This window comes from Oryctolagus cuniculus, chromosome 15, assembly GCF_964237555.1.
Source record: "Oryctolagus cuniculus chromosome 15, mOryCun1.1, whole genome shotgun sequence".
Taxonomy (NCBI): Eukaryota; Metazoa; Chordata; class Mammalia; order Lagomorpha; family Leporidae; genus Oryctolagus; species Oryctolagus cuniculus.
The window spans coordinates 55,751,208-55,771,730 of NC_091446.1; the positions used below are offsets into that span (position 1 = coordinate 55,751,208).

Consider the following 20,523-nt stretch of genomic DNA (forward strand, 5'->3'; position numbering starts at 1 on the left):
ATTGGGCCAGGCAGAAGCCAGGAGTCAGCAGCTTCATAGGGGTCTCCCACATGGATGGCAAGGGCCCAAATACTTAGGCCATCTTCTGTTGTTGTTGTTGGGTTTTGGTTTTTTTGTTTCTTTGTTTGCTTGTTTTTTTTTTCAGGCCATTAGCAGGGAACTGAATCAGAAGTACAGCAGCTGGAACACAAACCAGCAACCATATGGGAGACTGGCATCCTAAGTACCAGCTCTACCCACTACACCACATGCTGGCTGCAGAATCCTTTTTTTTTTTTTTTTTTTTGAGACAAATGAAAAGCTTAATTTCAGAAACAGAGTTCACCATTTATAGATACACTAAAACACAGTTGTTGCAAATTCAGACTAAGCCTAGGGACAGCATTATTTTTAAAGATTTTATTTACTTGAAAGGCAGAGTTAGAGAAAGAGAATGAGAGGGGGAGACAGAGCTTCCATCTTTTGGCTCACTCCCCAAATGGGTGCAACAGCCGGGGCTTCATCTGGATCTCCTGCACAGGTGCAGAGGAGGACTTGGGCCATATTCCACTGCTTTCCTAGGTCATTAGCAGGGAGCTGGACCAGAATTAGAGCACCTGGGACTCAAACTGGTGCCATACAGGATGCCAAAGTTGCAGGCAACAGCGTAACCCATAATACCTGGACCCCTGGTACAGTATTTTAACAAAACAAGAAGAGATTTTCTAAAAGGTCATAGACATAAGTGATTTGCCTCATCTAGAATACCTGATTTGAAATAAGAAAATGAACCTTTCTTTTAGATGTTAAAACTGAAACTGAAGACTTTTTTTTAAATCTGACAAACTAGGATGCCTGTGTTATGAAACAGCATGTTAAGCCACAGGCTGCAAAGCTATTCCACAGATACTGGTTTGAGTCCCCGCTACTCTACTTTTGATCCACCTCCTTGCTAATGTGCCTGGAAAAGCAGCAACACATGGCCAAAGTCTTTGGGCCTCTGAACCTACGTGGAAGACCTGGATAAATGCTCCTGGCTTTGGCCTGACAGCACCAGCTGATGTGGATGTTTGGAGAGTGAACCAGCGAACAAAGTTCTCTGTTTCTCCCCCTCTCTAACTCTACCTTGCAAATAAATAAATCTTGAAAAAAAAAAAAAAACTGGATAAATATGTAAAATTATAAAGTCAAATCCTAAATCACACACAAAAATCAACTCAAAACAGATCAGAAAACTAAACCAACAGTGAACACTATGAAAATCTTACAAAAAATATGGAGATATAGGGACAAAAGCTTCTTGACATTGTATTTGGCAACGACTTCTCAGCCAGGATTCCAAAAGCACAAGCAACAAAAACAAAACAAAAATTAAGAAACTGAACTACATCAAAATATAGAATGCATGTGCATTAAAAGACACTACTAAAAGTTTAAAAACACAACCCAGAAAATGAAGACTATATTCGCAAACCATTTATCTGATAATGCCTAGAAAAAAGAATGCCTAAAACCCAACAAAAAAATCAACATGATTCAAACATAACAAACACAAACAAATATTTCTTCAGAGAAGATAAACAAATAGTGAATATACACACATCTGTTAGGATGGCTATTTTCAAACAAATCAACAATAAGTATAAGCTAGGATGTGGAGAAATTAGAACCCACACACATATTATTGGAAATATAAAACGGTGCAACTGCTATAAAAAACAGTATGGCAGTAGCTGGCCCTGCACTACAGTGGGTTGAGCTGCAGCCTGCAAGAAAAGCATCCCATATGAGCATTGATTCAAGTCCTGTCTGCTCCACTTCCAATCCAGCTCGTTGTGATGTGCCTAAGAAAGCAGAAGAAGATGACTCAAGTGCTTGAACTCCTGCCACCCACATGGGAGACCTGGGTAGATTCCCAAGCTAAAGCATTCAGCCTGGCCTAGCCCTGGCCACCCATTGTGGTCATTTGGTGAGTGAACCAACAGATGGAAAATATACACTAATTCTGCCTTTCAAATAAATAAGTATTTTTCAAAAGTGATCTTCCATCTGCTGGTTGACTCTCCAGATGGCTGCAACAGCCAGTAGTACTGGGCCAGTCAGAAGCCAGGAGCCAGGAACTTCCTTCCTCTGGGTCTCTCACCAGGGTGGTAGGGGCCCAAGCACTTAGGCCATCTTCCACTGCTGTCCCAGGCAAATAACCAGGGGGCTAGATGACAAATAACTGGAAAGCAAACCGGCACCCATATGGGATGCCAGCATCACAGATGGTAGCTTAATCCACTGGGCCACAACACTGGTTCCCACCTTTGCTTCTGTTTCCAGTTTCCTGCTAATGCACATCCTGGGAAGCAAAAGGTAATGGCCCAGGTACTTAACTCTGCCTCCCATATTGGAGACCCAAATTCAATCCAGGATCACAACTTTGGTCTGGCCCAGTTGTGACTATTGCAGGCATCTGGGAAGTGATCAACAAAATTTAAGTACATGTGCACTCTCTGCCAATGAAGTTAAAAATGAATTACACAGTACAATCTAAAATAATACATGACATTCAAATAACATGACATTACTTTAATCTCTTGGAGAATATCCTCATCAAATGATACTTTATAATTATACTCTACTTTCCAAGCAAAGGCTCTTCATTTACATATTTCCCTTGTATAACTACCAGTTTCAGATTCTTCACCCCCCACTCCAAAAGTTTAAGAATGGGTTATTTTGGGGCCAGCGCTGTGGCACAGCGGGTTAACACCCTGGCCTGGAGCGCCAGCATCCCATATGGGCACTGGTTTGAGACCCAGCTGCTCCACTTCCAATCCAGCTCTCTGCTATGGCCTGGGAAAGTAGAAGATGGCCCGGGAAAGTAGAAGATGGCCCAAGTACTTGGGCCCCTACACCTGCATGGGAGACCCAGAAGAAGCTCCTGGCTCCTGGCTTGGGATCGGCGAAGCTCCAGCCATTGCGGCCAATTGGGGAGTGAAACATCAGATGGAAGATATCTCTCTCTAATTCTTTCAAATAAATAAACAAATCTTACAAAAAAAAAAAAAAAAAAGAGGAAGGAAGGGGAAATAACAACTCAAGAGTAGAGGCAATGTAGGCATCATATATGGATGCCAGTTCAAGACCCCACTGCTTTACTTCTAATCCAGCTCCCTGCTAATGCATCTGGGAGAGCAGCAGAAGATGCTGGCCTAAGTCCTTGGGCCCCTGAAACCACATGAGAGACCCAGAAGAAGCTCTAAATTCCTGGCTTCAGCCTAGCACAGTGGGGGACATTATGGCCATTTGGGGAGTGAACCAGCAGATGGAAAATCTCTCTCTCCCTCTGTAACTCTGCCTTTCAAATAAATTTTTAAAAGGTAAATCTTAAAAAAGAAGAAAAAAGACTACTTGAGGGTGGACATTGGTACAAAGTGGCTTAAGCCATCCCTCAGAATCAAGTGCCTGGGATGGAATCCCACGTATGCTTCTGTCCCAGCTTCTTGAGAATGCACCTGAGAGGCAGCATATGATGGCTCAAGTACTTTTTTTTATTTGACAGAGTTACAGACAGTGAGAGAGAGACAGACAGGGACAAAGGTCTTCCTTCTGTTGGTTCACCCCCTAAATGGCCACTAAGGCCGGCACGCTACACTGATCCGAAGCCAGGAGCCAGGTGCTTCTTCCTGGTCTCCGATGCAGGTGCAGGGGCCCAAGGTCTTGGGCCATCCTCCACTGACTTCCCGGGCCACAGAAGAGAGCTGGACTAAAAGAGGAGTAACTGGGACCAGAGACCGGCGCCCATATGGGGTGCCAGCGCCGCAGGTGGAGATTAACCAAGTGGGCCACAGCGCCGGTCCCATTGCTCAAGTACTTGAGTCTCTACCACCAATGGGGGAAGACCCTGATAGAGCTCCTGGCTCCTGGCTACCACCTGGCCCAGCCCTAACTGCTGCAAGCATTTGGAGAGTGAACCAGCAGATGGAAGACTTCCATCTTTCTCCTTCTGTTGTTCTGCCTTTCAAGTCAATAAAAATACTTAAAAAAAAAAACAAAGAGGCTTCAGGGCCAGCGCTGTGGGGTTAAAGTTCTGGCCTGAAGCGACGGCATCGCATATTAATGCTGCTTCTAGTCCCAGCTGCTCCTCTTCCGATCCAGCTCTCTGCTGTTGCCTGGGATAGCAGTAGAAGATGGCTCAAGTGCTTGGGCCCATGCAACCAAGTGGGAGACCCAGAAGAAGCTCCTGGCTCCTGGCTTCAGATCGGTGCAGCTCCGGCTGTTGCGGCCATCTGGGGAGTGAACCAGCAATGGAAGACCTCTCTCTCTGTCTCTACCTCTCTCTTTAATTCTTTCAAATAAATGAAATAAATCTAAAAAATAAATAAAAAAAACCAAGAGGCCTTGAACAATGGAGCTAGGAAAGAACAAAGGTTCAGAAAGAACATATGTCACAGCAATTAAAGGAGCTGTTTCACTTTTATTTTTAAAGGTGATGATTCCCAAAATCTATGCTTTCATTGTAGATAACAAAAAATTCATAAACACTGTTACTAATCAAAATTATTTGATTTTTACTCAACTTAGAAATCATTAATTTAAAATTTTCAATAACATTTTAGTAAAATAAAGTTAAAAGTCCTGAAGAAATTATTCATAATATCTCCCTTGCTTACCAAATATATCTGCTGAAACAGAAATAGAATTGCCATGTATTCCCTTCCTAATTTCACATTTTCAGACAAAAAAGAAACAAATATGATCTTCTAGTTACTTGATTTCTTTTGTTCCATTTTTAACCATAAAGCACTTTCACTAAAGTATTAAATATAGTTCACTAAAACTTGCAAATGCATGAAAATCCACTGAATCATTTCAAGGTCCAGTATTATTCTGTGATATTTATTTATTCTACCTTTAATTTCTCTGATCAGAAAAATTCAACTTCTGATCATTCAAGAGAAACCACATTACTAACAAAGGAGAATTGTGGTCCTTATTTTAAAAAAAGGCACAATCCCTTATAAAACAGGCACACTATAAAGGAAACCTCATTAACTCAGAATTAAGTGATTTGGGGATAGATCTGAAATTTGCTCTTGGTTAATGAGCACTGTCTTCCATAGAATTACAAATCAAACGTACTAACAATTCTGGAATTACAGAACAGGAAACATTCTGGATCTAAACCAATTTCTTCAATGATTAGACAAATGAAAAAAACAAAGGCTCAAACTATAAAAAGTAAACCATTACAAGTACTTTTTGAAAAACGTTTAAATGAAATTTCAGGTCTTTCAAGTGCTCAGCTTCATATATTTGTACATACCTATACTTGATTCCTACTCATTCAAATTTCAAGAAGCTCTATGGAGATCCATTTTGATGACATGGTCTGAACTGACAGGGAAGAAATACTGTATGTGAAATTTGAAATCTACTTGCCAATAAGTCCAAAAAGCAAATTTCACTGTTTGAGAGTACTTTCAAAAGTACATAAAAATGGAATTAAAAATATTAGTGCAAAAACATTTTCAAATCCATAGTAGTTTTTTTAAAATTTTATTTATTTGACAGAGTTAGACAGTGAGAGAGAGAGACAGAGAGAAAGGTCTTCCTTCCATTGGTTCAACCCCCAAATGGCCACTACAGCCGGAGCTACACCGATCCGAAGCCAGGAGCTTCCTCTTGGTCTCCCATGCAGGTGCAGGGGCCCAACCACTTGGGCCATCCTCCACTGCCTTCCTGGACCAGAGCAGAAAGCTGGACTGGAAGAGGAACAACCAGGACTAGAATCCAGTGGCCATATGGGATGTCGGTGCTACAGGCAGAGGATTAACCAAGTGAGCCATGGCGCCAGCCCCAAATGTACCTTTATGATGAAGATTTTACATGAACCCTGAAGAACCAGCAACATGCAGGTTTCAAAATTCTATTTTTCCACAAACATTTTTTTAAGAAAAATTTACTTACTTCAAGAGCAGAGTTACAGGGAGAGAGAGAAAGGGACAGATGTTTTTATTTTTTAAGATTTTATTTATTTGACAGAGTCAGAGAGAGAGGTAGACACAGACAGAAAGACAGGTCTCCCATCTGCTGGTTTAATCCCCAAGTGGCTGCAATGGCCGAAGCTGAGCTGATCGGAAGCCAGGAGTTTCTTCAGGGTCTCCCACAGGGGTGCAGGGGCCAGAGCACTTGGGTGATTTTCCACTGCTTTCCCAGGCCATTAACAGAGAGCTGGATCAGAAGTGGAGCAGCCAGGATACAAACTGGTGCCCATATGAGACGCTGGTGCCACAGATGAAGGCTTAACCTACTACGCCACGAGCATCAGGCCCCAGATTAGGAACTTTATATCAAATAAAATTAGCTAAAATCCATATTGAATAAAACTATTTGAATATTAGGCAGACATCTGATCACTGTCAAGTCTTGAAACAAATGAAATAAGCAGTATTTGTTGTCACCATATATTTACCATTAAAAATCATTAGAGGTGTGTTTATTGCAGCTCAATTCACAATAGCTAAGACATGGAACCAACCTAAACGCCCATCAACCAAAGACTGGGTAAAGAAATTATAGGATATGTACACTTTGGAATACTACAAAGCAGTCCCAAAGGGACAAGCACTGTGTGTTCTCCCAATCTGTGAGACCAAACAGAGTACCTAAAAAAAAAAAAAAAAAAAAAAAAAAAAAACCCACAGAAGTGAAATTGACACTTTGAGATGACCTGAGCTGACCCTGTCTTGACTATCGAGGAACAGTATTTTTTTGTGTTTTTCATTTTTTTCTCTTCATACTATTTCTTGAACTCATTACTTAACAGAGTTAATTATATATGTATAAAGTCAATTGAGGATGGATCTCAGTAAGAAATAAGAGTGGGAATAAGAGAGAAAGGAGGAAGTTTGTAACTGTAAAGCTGTATAGTTATACATACATTCCAAAAAACTAACTTCTAAAGGTACAGTTTAAAAACTTGTCATGGGACCCCAAATCCCATTAAGCTGGGTGATAAAAATGTCATCTTAAGTGTGAAAGTGATCATGTTAAGTGTTAAAGTGAACATATAGACAGTATTAAGTGTTAAAGTGATCATATAAATAAATGGGTATGGTGGGAAGAATATCTATATTCCAAAAGTTGTACCTATGAAATTTGTATTCCTTATATAATGAATTAATAAAAAAATCATTAGGGGTGGCAAAATGGGTTAAGCCATGACCTGCAATGCCAGGTGTCTCATGTGGGTACCAGTTCAAGTCCCAACTGCTTCACTTTTGAACCAGCTCCCAGCTAATGCACCTGGGAAAAGCAGCAGAAGATGGCCCAAGTTGTTGGGCCCCTGTGTCTACATGGGAGACTGGGATGAAGCTCTTGGCTCCTGGCTTTGGCCTGGTCCAGTCTTGGCTGTTGCAGGTATTTGAGAAGTGAATCAGCAGATTAAAGATCTAACTCTGCCTTTCAAATAAATAAAATAAATCTGAAAGAAATAAAAGAGAGAAAGAAAGAGAGAAAAAGAAAAAAAAAGGAGGGGAGGGAAGAAGAAAAAGAGAGAGGAAGAGAGAAAGAGAAAGGATAGAGAGAGAGGAGAGGGAGAGAGGAGAGGGAGAGAGGAGAGGGAGAGAGGAGAGGGAGAGAGGAGAGGGAGAGAGGAGAGGGAGAGGGAAGGGAGAGGGAAGGGAGAGGGAAGGGAGAGGGAAGGGAGAGGGAAGGGAGAGGGAAGGGAAGGGAAGGGAAGGGAGAAATCATTACTTGTATTTTAACAAAAATTATCCATCAAAAGGGCCGGCCGGCATTGTAGCATAGCTGGTAAAGCCACCACCTGTGACACCAGCATCCCATATGGGTGCTGGTTCATGTCCTGGCTGCTTCACTTCCTATCCAGCTCTCTGCTAGTGGCCTGGGAAAAGCAAGGGAAGATTGTCCAATTGTTTGGGCCCCTGCCACTCACATGGGAAACCAGAAAGAAGCTCTTGGCTTTGCTCTGGCCCAATGCTGGTCGCTGCAGCCATCTGGGGAGTGAACCAGCGAACTGAAGATCTCTATTTGTCTCCCCCTCTCTGTAACTTTTATTATTTTTTTAAAGATTTATTTATTTATTTATTTGAAAGAGTTACAAAGAGAAAGAGAGGCAGAGAGAGGAAGAGGGAGGGAGAGGGGAGGAGGGAGGGAGGGATGGAGAGGACTTCCATTTGCTGGTGCACTCCCCAATTACCCAATTACCAGGTCTCTCATGCAGGTACAGGGGCCCAAAGACTTGAGCCATTTTCTACTGCTTTCCCAGGCCTTAGCAAAGAGCTGGATTGGCCGGGACTCGAACTGGTGCCCATATGGGATGCCGGCACTGCAGGAAGAGGCTTTACCAGCTACCCCACAGTGCCGGCCCCAACTGTAACTTCTAATGAATAAATCTTGAAAAAAAAACACTCATCCAAAACCCTTCAAACTAGACATATTTTCGAGTTCAAAATTTGTTGAAGTAAATACTGTTATAATGTGGTACTTGACTATGGTAATATAATGTAACTCATGTGTAATATGTAACACCACTGTAGGGTTTAGAGAACTCTAAAATTAAGCACAGTAATATTTCTGAGATAAAATATTGAATTCATATTAGGTTCTGTTAAAAAATAAATTTAGAGGATGGCACTGTGGCACAGAAGGCTAAGCCTTTGCCTGCAGTGCCAACATCCCATATGGATTCCAGTTCGATTCACAGCTGCTCCACTTATGATCCAGCTCCCTGCTAATGGGCCTGGGATAACAGTGGATGATGGCTGAAGTGCTTGGGCCCCTGCACCCACGTCAGAGACTGGATGAAGCACCTGGCTCCTAGCTTAAGCCTGGCCCAGCCCCGGCCGTTGTGGCCATTTGGGAAGTGAACCAACAGATGGAAGACCTGTCTTCCCTCCTCTCTAATTCTACCTTTCATATAAATAAAATAAATCTTTTTTAAAAAAAGTTTAGTCAGTCAGGGTTTGCTTCCAAATTAATAACTATAAACAGAAACAGGAGTTTTGTGTACTAATTGCTACTGATTCCAGCTTCCTTGTAACACCGACTCTGGGAGACAATCATGCCTTGTTCAAGTGACTGGGTTCCTACTACTCACAAGGGAGACCTGGACAGAGTTTCCATTACCACCTTCTGCTCAGGCACACTCTGGGCTGTTGCAGTCCCTTGGGAGTGAACCAGCAAATGGAAGCACTGATTCTCTTTGCATCTCAAATAAATAAAAACTTAAATACATAAATTTATTAAAATTTAGTTGCTGTAGTTATCTGGATTTCAGAATGGCATAAGGAGTAGCAGAACTACTAAAACAAAAGAGTATAAAAGTGTATGATCTAACGACTAAAGGCTGCCATCTTTTTAACTTTTGAAATATTAATGATGCCTCTTTCCCAAAATTTCTACTTAACTATGAAGGGTCTATGGCAGTTTACATACTCAATTTTCTATATATGCAATTCTTCAGGAAGAACAACAATAAAGTCATGAGAGAAAATGGTCTATGTACTCAAATCTGATATAAAAGTCTTTCTACCTACCAGCTAAACCAATTTTCCCTACATTTGTTAACCTATCAAAATCATATTGATCAATGGAATGAAAATCCTTATTTCATTCATCATCACTTTGTGAACAGACCAGAAATTAGCATTATCTATACTGCAGAACTGTATCAGACAACCTGAGAATTATCTGAACAAACACTGAAGGAAATCAAATGCCATCAACTCAATAGCCAACTTAAATAAGAAAGTTGAACAGAAATATGTAGAACTAAAAGGAGTTAACTTATAAATTAAGCATAAATCACTTTAAAATTCCTAAATGTGTTTTATTTAAAGGCAAATTTTGCTAAATAACTTTGAGCTGCAAGTACACAGTTCAGTACAATTTAAAATCTGCTTTCTCAGATTGGCTACTTCTCTCCAAGTGATCTCTGGAAATGTTTTCTTAAATATACTTCAGACAGGGTTAAAAGGCAGGTGGTGATGGGTGGCTGTGTGTGGGTGGATGATAAATAAATTACTAATAGGATGTGGAAGATAATGAAGAGTAAATTGACTTTTGCTCTTTAATTAGCATAATTTTTTCAGTGATAATATTATGAAACAATAATTCTCAACTGCCAGTTCTCCTTCTATGATATGCTCAATCTTTTAGAAGTTTCTCAAAATCTAGGGTAGGGTAGACATTTGGCCTAGTGATTAAGATGCAGGCATCTCATATTGAACTACCTGGGATCAAGTCCCAGCTCCACTCGTGACTCAATATTCCTGCTAATGTGTACCTTAGAAAGCAGCCAGTGATGGGTCAGATACCTAGGTCCCTGCACCCACATAAGAGGTCCTTATTGAGCTGGTCTCCCTACTGTGGCCCCAGGATCAGCCTTGGCCACCCTGGACATCATAGGTATTTGGGAGTATACCAGCAGATGAGAATGCTGTCTCTTATAAGAATAATTTTTTTTTTAAAACACAGGGCAATAGTAATGTTTACCAATGGATGCAAGACAAGAACCTTTTTGTTTTTTTTAAAGATGTACTTACTTATTTGAAAGTCAGAGTTACAGTGAGAGAGGGAGAGACAGAAACGGAGACAGATCTTCCATCTTCACTTAACAAACGGCTGCATGCTGGTCCAGGCCGAAGCCAGGAACTTCATCAGGGTCTCCCAGATGGGTGCAGGGACCTAGACTTGAGCCATCCTCTGCAACTTTTCTAGGTGCAGCAGGGAGCTAGATGGGAAATGAAGTAGCCGGGGCCTTAACCCGCTATGCTACTGTGCTAGCCTGGACAAGAACCTTTGCAAAAGTCTAAAAAAAGAACTCCACATGCAGAGACTCATGATATAGTTTATCTAATCTTACCTTCAAATCTCAGGCCTCCTGCATAGAAAGGGTTCAGATAAATCTCTTGATGATCAATATAATTCCAAATATAATTCCAGTATGGATATCCCAGAGGGTTATCAACTCATTTTTCAAAAAGTCACCAAAACATCTGAAATTATCCTAACATAATCTAGTAAGAATTCCATCAATTAAAGTCATTACCTAAGACACCAGATAGTAGTATGACTAAAACTCCTGGCATGAAAAAGTAAAATTTTAGTCTTCACTGTACTGCATTATGTACTTTCATATTGTACAGGAATATGTTTGCTACCATGATATGCCAATCAGAATAATGTCATCCTAAAGATAGCCATGTCCTATTCCATGGGATCTATGACTACACTATTTTACACAGAAAAGAGGAACTAAGGTTCCGATGGAATTATGAATATTAATAGGTGTTGAGATCATCTTGGATTATTTGGGCTCACTGTGATCACAAACACACTTTAAAATGCAAGACAGAAGCAGGAGAGTGAGAGGGAGGTGATTAGGGAAGAATGGTCAGAGATTCAACCTGGCTTTTAAGATGAAGGAAGAAGGCCATGAACCAAGGAATAAGAACAGTATCTAAATACTAAAAAAAGGAAAAAAAAAAAGGGAATCTCCCCTAGAGCCTCCACTTTACAGTCTTGCCACACCTTGATTTTAGCCTAGGAAGGTCAGATCAGATCTGTGATCAAGAAACATAAGATAAATCTGTAGCATTTAATCCACCAAGATTGCGTAATTAGTTAGGGCAGTGCTAAGATATTAATGTAAGTGGCCAAGTCTTCATAAGACCAAAAGAATAGCTGATTAACTTAGAGATATAATATTTTTTATTTTCAGGTTTTGATAGTTATCCTTCAAAATCATGTAATATATAAATGTACAACACTAAAGCTTCTAAAATAACTACATGTTTTTAATTATATATTTACAACTTTAAAAACAAAACATGGGTTTCAGCAGCAAAAAAATCAAAAAGTTAAGAACAGCTTGTAAGTGTTTTTCATAGAACTGATCATGCTCTTTATGTTTACACTGTAGTAATAAAGGTCTAAAGGAACAATATGTTGCACATTAATGCCAAATTGTTCACTTAAGTGTCACTTAAGAAGTATGGGGCTGGCATTGTGATGCAGAAGGTAGAGCCACCGCCTGCAACACCAACATTCCATATAGGCCACAATTTGAGTCCGAGCTACTCCACTTCCGATCCAGCTCCCTGCTAATGCACCTGGGAAAGCAGTGGAAGATGGCCCAAGTGTTTGTTCCCCTGCACTCACAAGGGAGACCCAAAAGAAGCTCCTGGTTTCAGCCTGGCTCAGCCCTGGCAGGGCCATTTGGGGTATGAACCAGCAGATGAAAGATCTCTCTGTGTCTCTCCCTCTCTCTCTCTCTCTCTCTGTAACTCTGCCTTTCAAATAAATAAATCTTTTTTAAAAAGTATGAATGTAAGAAAGTTTGGAAACCTAAAAATGTTGGTTCTAGGCTTAAAAACAAACTTACACTATAAGCAGTAACATTCATTTTTCAAATAAGATTGTTGTACAAAGGAATACTGGTCAAAGGTTCACATAGTTTTGGTTTAAAACTTTTTTGGCAAATTTGCAATGAATTTTTACCTATGAAATCAATGATGAAACAAAATACTTCTACCACCTGAAGAAATTCCTTCCCGTTCTTTCCAGTTAAACCCCACCATGACTCAGTAATATATTTTTCTTTCTTTTTTCTGTAAGATTTACTTATTTATTTGAAAGGCGGGGGTGGGGGGGTGGGGGAGAAAGAGTCAGTCTTCCATCCGCTGGTTCACTCCCCTAATGACCACAATGGTTGGAGCTGTGCCGATCCGAAGCCAGGAGTTTCTTCTGGATCTCCCACACGGGTGCAGGGGCCCAAGGATTTGGGCCATCTTCTACTGCTTTCCCAGGCCATAGCAGAGTGCTGGATTGGAAGTGGAGCAGCAGGGCCTCGAACTTGTGTCTGCTATACAACAGCGCGAGCCCCTCAGTAATGGGTTCATATCTTCTAAATTACAAACTTGACATGTCAATCACCTGTTTATATCACTTAAATTTCCAACTAAGTAATCAAGTCTTCAATATAATTAATTTGCTAACCTGTCACCAATGATAGCTTTTAACTGTATTTCCTAATTTTCATATATCTACTAAAGCAAAATACTGTAGAAAGTAAACACAATTTATCACTCGTCATTATTTAAAAATGCTAAACCATCATCCAACTAGCTTCCACATAAAAGCCAAGACAATTTAGAGTAGGAGAAATGCCTTCTAAAGAAACAAAAGTAGTTACTGCATTGAAATACCACAATTCCTAGAACCATGAGCATAATCAATGCTTAATGAAGATTCTTTTCCCTCTTTCGAATAAAAATAACCAAATATATTCAAAATTACCTCGACTTTGCTTTTTTCCTATTAGAAATATCTACTAGGAAAGCAAACCTATTTTGCAGTATCAAGTCAACATTAAAACACTCCACATGAAACCGTGATGAAAATGGATTTACAAAAACACTCAAAAGCTCCTAAGAAAAATATTAAAATAAGCAGGTTTATGTAGATATAACTGTGAATTTGGAATTGGCCTGCATACACACAAGGGGAAAATACTTCTAAATGTGAAATTTTCAGTGAAAAGGTAAATACTCCGAAGCACTAGGAATATGTATTTTAAGTCAACCTTGAGAAACACAATATATTGACTCAACTCCACCCCTTATCTTCAAGCCTGTCCCCTAGAGATGCTTTGCTTGGAGCATAACATGTCCCCTCTCAGTCAGGCACATACCTACGCTACTGAAGCAAATACTGGCAGTGTCACGTATAAGGATAAAGGTTCTGTGGGGCATTTAACATTTTAATTGACAACATCTGTAGTTTTATTGAATTAAAATCGTGTAAACACCCAGGAACATGTTTACCCTAAGCACTACCCGTTTCTAACAAGGGCGGACAGAGGGCTAGAGGGAAAAGAGAGGAATTTCTGTTACCTGGCATACCAAAAATATTCGTTTTCATCGTTTGAGGCTAGAAAGCTAAGCATCTACGAAGCAGAGGGTGAATCAGGATATCGCCACTGCCACGGCCTTACCTACACCTACACACACACACACACACACACATCTCTGGAAAGCCAAGAGATCTGTCAGTTTTTCCTCCCCTTCAGCAACCTTATGGCTAAGTTTTAAGGCTCAAGCCCCCGCACTGTACAGACTTTCGCCAGCAGAAAGGTGCCAGGGAAGCTGGCCACACACCGCTCCCGAGGGGCCCGCACCGCTCGCGGCCCCGCGCTCCCAGCCCCGCCTTCCGCTGAGGTCTCGGCGGCCGCGGCCGGCTCGGCCGCTCCCCCGCCCCCGCCCCCGCACTGAGACCGAGGGGCCTCCGAGGCTGTCTGGGGACACAGGAGAGTCCGGCTCCGACACCGCCTCTGCCTGGGAAGCCACTTGCCGTGGGGCGAAGACCCGGGCAGGACAGCGGGGCAAACTCTGTGGGCTCCAAAGAGGGGCGTGACCGCCAGTGGTGCGGGCAGAGCCAGGTGCCGCCGAGGTGGTGAGGCTCAGACACCGGCTCTCTGATGTGGGCAGGCGCTCGCTTACCGCCAAGTCTGGATTGCTACTGTCCCGGTGTGACACGGCTCGGATGACCCCGGCTCGCCAGCTCCGCCAACTGCGTCCGCTCTCCCCGCGCTCCGGACGCGCCTCATCGCCGACCGCCACACAGAGGAACCGCTTCCCCACCAGCTCCGGCCGCGTCTCCACCGCCATGGCCGTAGCTGCTTAAGCGACCGCTGTATTCTCCAGAGAGAGGAACTGCGAAACTCGGCTCCTACCGGCCGCTCATGCTGCGGAGACCGGACCGGGAGACGGCGGCGGTCCCGCGAGCGAGAGCGCGCGGACTCGGGGCGCACCGGACGCTCTGCCTGGAGGACGCAGCGACCTCGGTCGCTCGGTGTCCCCAACAGCTCCCAAGGCGCCCAGACTCACAACTTGGGGCTGCAGCTACATAAACACTCACACACACACACACCCATAAAAACTGACAGAAACCCCACACGCAGCTCCGGCGGCCGCCGCCGCCACAGCGCCGCGGCCAGTACTACTCCGCCTCCCAGGCGCTGGCTCGGCCGCGAGCGCGCCGCGCGTCTCCTTCCGCCGGCGCGGCGGGGGGAGGGAGCAGAGAGAGGGTCGGCGGAACCACCGCAGACGGAAAGTAGTGCCCGGCGCTGCGGCGGCCGCGGGAACTGCCAGGTTGCAGCTGACTGCTGCTCCAGGGCCAAGGCGCGGGGGAAGCTAGTACTCTGCTTCAGCAATACGGCACACAGCGTGTGGGGTCCACCTTTGTATTCGCCGCTCCCTCAGAGGTGAGGGGGAGGTGAAAGTGCAGTGTGCTGATGGCACTGGACCACAAAATAAACTCCAGGTTAAACGCCTCATCTCCAGATGAGCACATGGCGCCTGCCGTCTGGGTTAGCATGAATTTAGCCCGAATTAGTACTGCAGTCCCAGCAGTAATGCGAAGCGATGCCCACAGAACTCAATCACAGCGGAACAACAGTCCACGAATTTAAATGGAAAAGGAGAAAAGGCTAACATCCTTTAATGTTTCCAATTACAGCGACACTAATTTCTGTGTGAGCTGTTCAGAGATTTACACGCCACTGCTTTGTTATAAGGAACCCTACGCGATCTGCTGTGGGCTTTTGTCAGCATCCTTAAATTTCACAAATTGTCTCTGCACCAATCTGTACTTTTAGTACTGGTACACAGCTCAAACGCCCTTGTCAGATATGAAAACAGGGAAAGGCTCCAGAATCAGTTATATTAAAAAGTAAATATCGTGGAAAGAAAAGGATTTTAGCCAATCATAGTTCAAGAAAATAGTTTACTTTCCAACCAATCGCAACAAGACTGTAACCCATGCACAGAGATTTCCAAACTGGAACAATCATTCCTTCTTTGATCACTCTTGAATTCTTCTAAATCAAACTTCTCTCTAGGTGTCAGTGAGCAGTTCCATTTCAGGAATACTTTAAAGTGTTTTTTTTAAAGGTAGTTTTAAAAGTCCCAAGTTTTATTTATTTTTTTAAATCTGCGCCGCAAATGATTTAAATCAACATCAAAGATTCTCCTGGTCCAAAAATATTACTATAATTTTCAATTTCCTGAGAGATTTCCCTAAACCTCCATTCCACTAAAAAAGGGAGGGGGAAGTATTTATCATTTTAAAGGTATTTACACTAGAAATCAGAATGCTTAATATAAACATAATAAGGCTTTTATCTACTTTCTCTAGAACTCCCAAACTGGGCTGTCTGAAACAGAAAAATAGCCACTGCTAATATGTTAAAAGCCAAAATTACAAGGAGGATGGATTTTAATCATCATGGTCTAATTTTGTTAATCAAGAGACAAACATAGAACTAAAACACATCAACAAGGAAAAACTGTCCAAAAATGCATATGGCACAATGAGAGAAAAATTTACTTTAACTTGGTCAATTTTATATACAAGTCCACTCTTTTAATGTACATTGTATAATACTTAGTAAATTATCTTGAGAAATACAGACTGAGATTTCTAAAATTTCAATTTAAGATTAAGGAGCTAGTAAAATAACTTGGTAAAACAAAACAAAAAGCCTTAGCATATGAAAAGATCAGAATCAAGCCATCGAGGATCTGATTTGTGACTTTGGGATATTACAATTGTTAAAAACAGAAAGCCTGATTCCTACTTTTGATAACTTAGAAGCAAACAAAACAAATGAAGTCATTTAAGACAAGACATGCAAATGCAACACTCACTACATTATATTCTCAGCCGATAGGTTGTTGGGTTGCTTTATATAACACTGCCAGCTGTTTCCAATTTTGTACCAAACTCCTATAAATGGACCCCTAAAAACCCTGGTTACATGTTGAATTCCATCTTTTAAGTTTTTTAAGAAGCACGTAAATCTAACAAATCCATCAAAACATTTCTTAAACAGACAAAAATCTTTTCAAAAGGCCATTTATCCCCATAATATTTTAATCAAATATTTTTAATTCTTAGAACTATATTGCAAGTTCCAAAACCTAGAATTTACATGAAAATGGTTAATATTTTTCTTTTGGAAACATTTACATGCATTTTTTAAAAAGGTAAAATAAGAAGCCCTTAAAGATCTTTTTTGGGTTGTTTCTTTGCAGGCATTTTTTTCCTTTGCTTTTGTTTCAGGGAGCATCTGTTTTATTTTGTCAGCAAATCATAACCTAAGATAGAAGTTAAAGAAATTTTACAGTCAGCTTTGAAACCTTAGAATACTCATTTCTTTCCTCAATAAGGGCATTCTTTACTTTCATAAGGATGCTCAGAAAATGCCTGTATGAATCATGTAAAGAAAAAAGAAACATAAAAGAGTGTTACTATTATTCACTATACAGGTAAACAGAGTAGTAGAGAAGCATTTAAAATTATGTTTATTAAGAGGAACTGAAAAATTAGAAATGCAGACTAGATCTCTTTCGATCCCCCACATGTAAATATTACAAGCACACACATATACACTTCCATTCAAGCAAAACTTCATATACTAAAAATCTTTCATCTACATAAAGATACACTGAGAATATTACTTGATTCTTTTAATCCAGAAAAATTTATTTGTTAAACACTATTTTGTTTTGTTAAAAAACTGATGTGGGGCCTGCATTGTGGCATAGTGGATAAAACTGCATGCAATGCCAGCATCCCATATTGGTACTGGTTCAAGTCCTGGCTATTCCACTTCTGATCCAGTTCCCTTCTAATACCCTGGGAAAAGCAGTGGGCCCCTGGACCTACATGGGAGACCTGGATGAAACTCCTGGTCTGGCTTTGGTCTGGTCCAGCCCCTGCCATCACTGCCATCTAGGGAGTGAACCAGTAGATGGAAGATCTCTTCTGTCTCTCCCTCTCTCTGGGTAACTCAAATAAATAATTAAATCTTTATTAAAAAGAAAAATATTGATGCATAAAGGAAGGAAATGTAGTCACTGTAATAACTGCCATAACCACCTACTTAATTATCAATAGTTGATGGTCCATAAAGTTTATATTCAATAAGCAAAAGTCTAGTGGTTATACAATTTTTACTTTTAGACTTGGCATAATTGCAGAAAGGGTCAATTACCTGTTCTCATACATATCAGTATTTAGTGCCAATAGAGGTGCTACACATCAGAGATGTTAAGCATCATAGATAAAACAAAGACAAATAAAACACTTAATGTATGCCTCTCACAATAATTGGCCACCATTATAGAACATTTAACCTTGTCAGACATTATGCTAAGTACTTTATGCATCTAATCTCACCTTTTTTTAAGGATGGGGAAAATGAGGTATACAGATATATAGTTAACTTGCCAAAGAATACACAGTAAGGAACCAAGCCTTGTGGGGCCGGCGCTGTGGTGTAGTGGGTAAAGCCACTGCCTGCAGTGCCGGTATCCCATATGGGTGCCAGTTCAAGTCCTGGCTGCTCCACTTCTGATCCAGCTCTCTGCTATGGCGTGGGAAAGCAGCAGAAGATGACCCAAGTCCTTGGGACCCTGTGCACCCATGTAGGAGACCTGTAAGAAACTCCTGGCGCAGCTCCCGCCCTTGCAGCCAACTGAGGAGTGAACCAGCAGATGGAAGACCTCTCTGTCTCTCCTTCTCTCTCTGTGTAACTCTGACTTTCAAATAAAATGAAATAAATCTTAAAAAAAAAAAAAATAAGCCTCATGATATCCGGGGCCCACTTGCTCTTAACTCTTATGCTAAAGAAAAGAAATCACTTAAAAGAAACATGAAGGTCACTCTCCAAGTTGCTTCCTCCTTATTACCACAGAGTTTTTATAATTGATTTGTTCAATATTTATTTAGCACTTACTATGTGTCTGACATCCTGCAAGTCTCTGGAGATTTAGCATTTGTCCTTGAGAAGCCCAGTCTATCTGGAAAGATAGACATTAGAAAAACTTTGGTTTGCTTATCAGTAGAATGGCATAAAAAATAAATTTAATGCACTTTAACAAATACACTCTGAATTCTTTATAAATTGGAGGCTTTTAGTAACTGTCAAATGTTAAGGTTGGATTGAATATATGAAGTCTTAAGATTATATATATATACATACACACACACACATATACACACACACACACATATAGGTACTGTGGGGAAATCATCAAAATGAAGGAATCCAAGAGTTTCAACTAAATCATGCACATGGAAGACCAAGAATAAAATGTAATACAAATATGTTATCATGTTTATTAAAAAACCTGAAATAATTTACATTTAGGTTATTTCCCTAAGTATCTATTAAAAATGAATGCCTCAATCACATTCATGATAAGGGCAAGGTAACTCAAATGATATCGTAAAGGAAGTCATCCCTCATTCCCAAACTAAATCAAAATCCCCACATTATGGATTTTTAAAACATCCACTAAGTACTTATCACAACTTTACTAAATTCATGGAAAATGGAATTAAAAGATACATTTATTTTGATGCAAAGACCTCTGAAATTCAGTTTTTTCTAATATGCATTTTCCATAAACTTTTTTTTTAAGATTTATTTATTTGAAAGCAGAGTTACACAGAGAGAGGAGAGGCAGGGAGAGAGGGAGAGAGGGAGAGAGGGAGGGAGGGAGAGAGAGAGAGAGAGAGAGAGAGAGAGAGAGGTCTTCCATCCGATGGTTCACTCCCCAGTTGACCGCAACAGCCAGAGCTGCGCTGCCTGGACTCCCACGTGGGTGCAGGGGTCCAAAGACTTGGGCCACCTTCTGCCGCTTTCCCATGCTATAGCAGAGAGCTGGATCAGAAGTGGAGCAGCCGGGTCTCAAACCGGTGCCTATACGGGATGCTGGCGTTTCAGGCCAGGGCTTTAACCCGCTGCACTACAGCGCCAGCCCCTTCCATAAACTTTTTTAAGACCCCTCATATGCATGGATCTAAAAAATTTTGGAACCAAAATAAATTTAACTTTTCATTTCATTTTCCATGAACTTGTTGAAAAACTTTCATTATTTACAGCATTTATTGTGAATCTGTTTTATATCTGTCTTACTTGATGAATATAAGCTCCAGATATCTTTACCTTGTTCATAACTAAACTCCCAGCATCTAGGTAAGCATTGCTAAGAAAAGAATGTTATCAATTAAATTAATAAATGAATATAGTAAAATATACCTTTTTTCTAAATCCAACCAAACAGGAATTTAGAATCAATGAAAATTAATAAATAAAAGGATTTGACTGTTTCTAAGGCAACAACAGAGCAGTCTTCCATACTCTGGTTCATTCCCCAAATGCCCATCAACAGGCAGGTTTACGAAGGGTCAAGGTCAGAGGCCAGGAACTCTACCCTGGTCTCTCACACTGGAGGCTCTAGCCCAAGTACTTGGGCCATATTTCATTGCCTTTCCAGGAGCATTAGCAGGTTACTGGATTGGAAGTGGAGCAGCTGGGACTTCAATTGGCACTCCAGTATGGGAAGTAAGCATCACAAGTAGTGGCTTGACCTACTGCACCACAATGCAATTCATCCTATAGGGTTATTCATCGCCTTCATAATATCTTATACTTATTATCTCAGTTTCATCACAAATGTA

The 20,523-nt window shown here is 41.1% G+C and overlaps 1 protein-coding gene across 15 annotated transcripts in view; it reads right to left on the reverse strand.

The window, feature by feature from the left end:
• Positions 1–20,523, reverse strand: part of JMJD1C (jumonji domain containing 1C) — a 323,880-nt gene that overhangs the window by 229,412 nt on the left and 73,945 nt on the right. For 2 of the 15 annotated variants that reach the window (XM_051823263.2, XM_070057717.1), the window contains exon 1: positions 14,493–17,227. The exons of 8 other annotated variants lie outside the window; for them this stretch is intronic. In XM_051823263.2, the coding sequence (XP_051679223.1) occupies positions 14,493–14,660 (168 nt within the window). In that variant the 5' untranslated portion in view covers positions 14,661–17,227. Of the gene's footprint in view, positions 1–14,492; positions 18,725–18,793; positions 18,858–20,523 lie in introns of those variants that run through there. 5 more of the 15 variants (XM_070057721.1, XM_070057723.1, XM_070057724.1 and 2 more) reach the window with 4 other exon arrangements.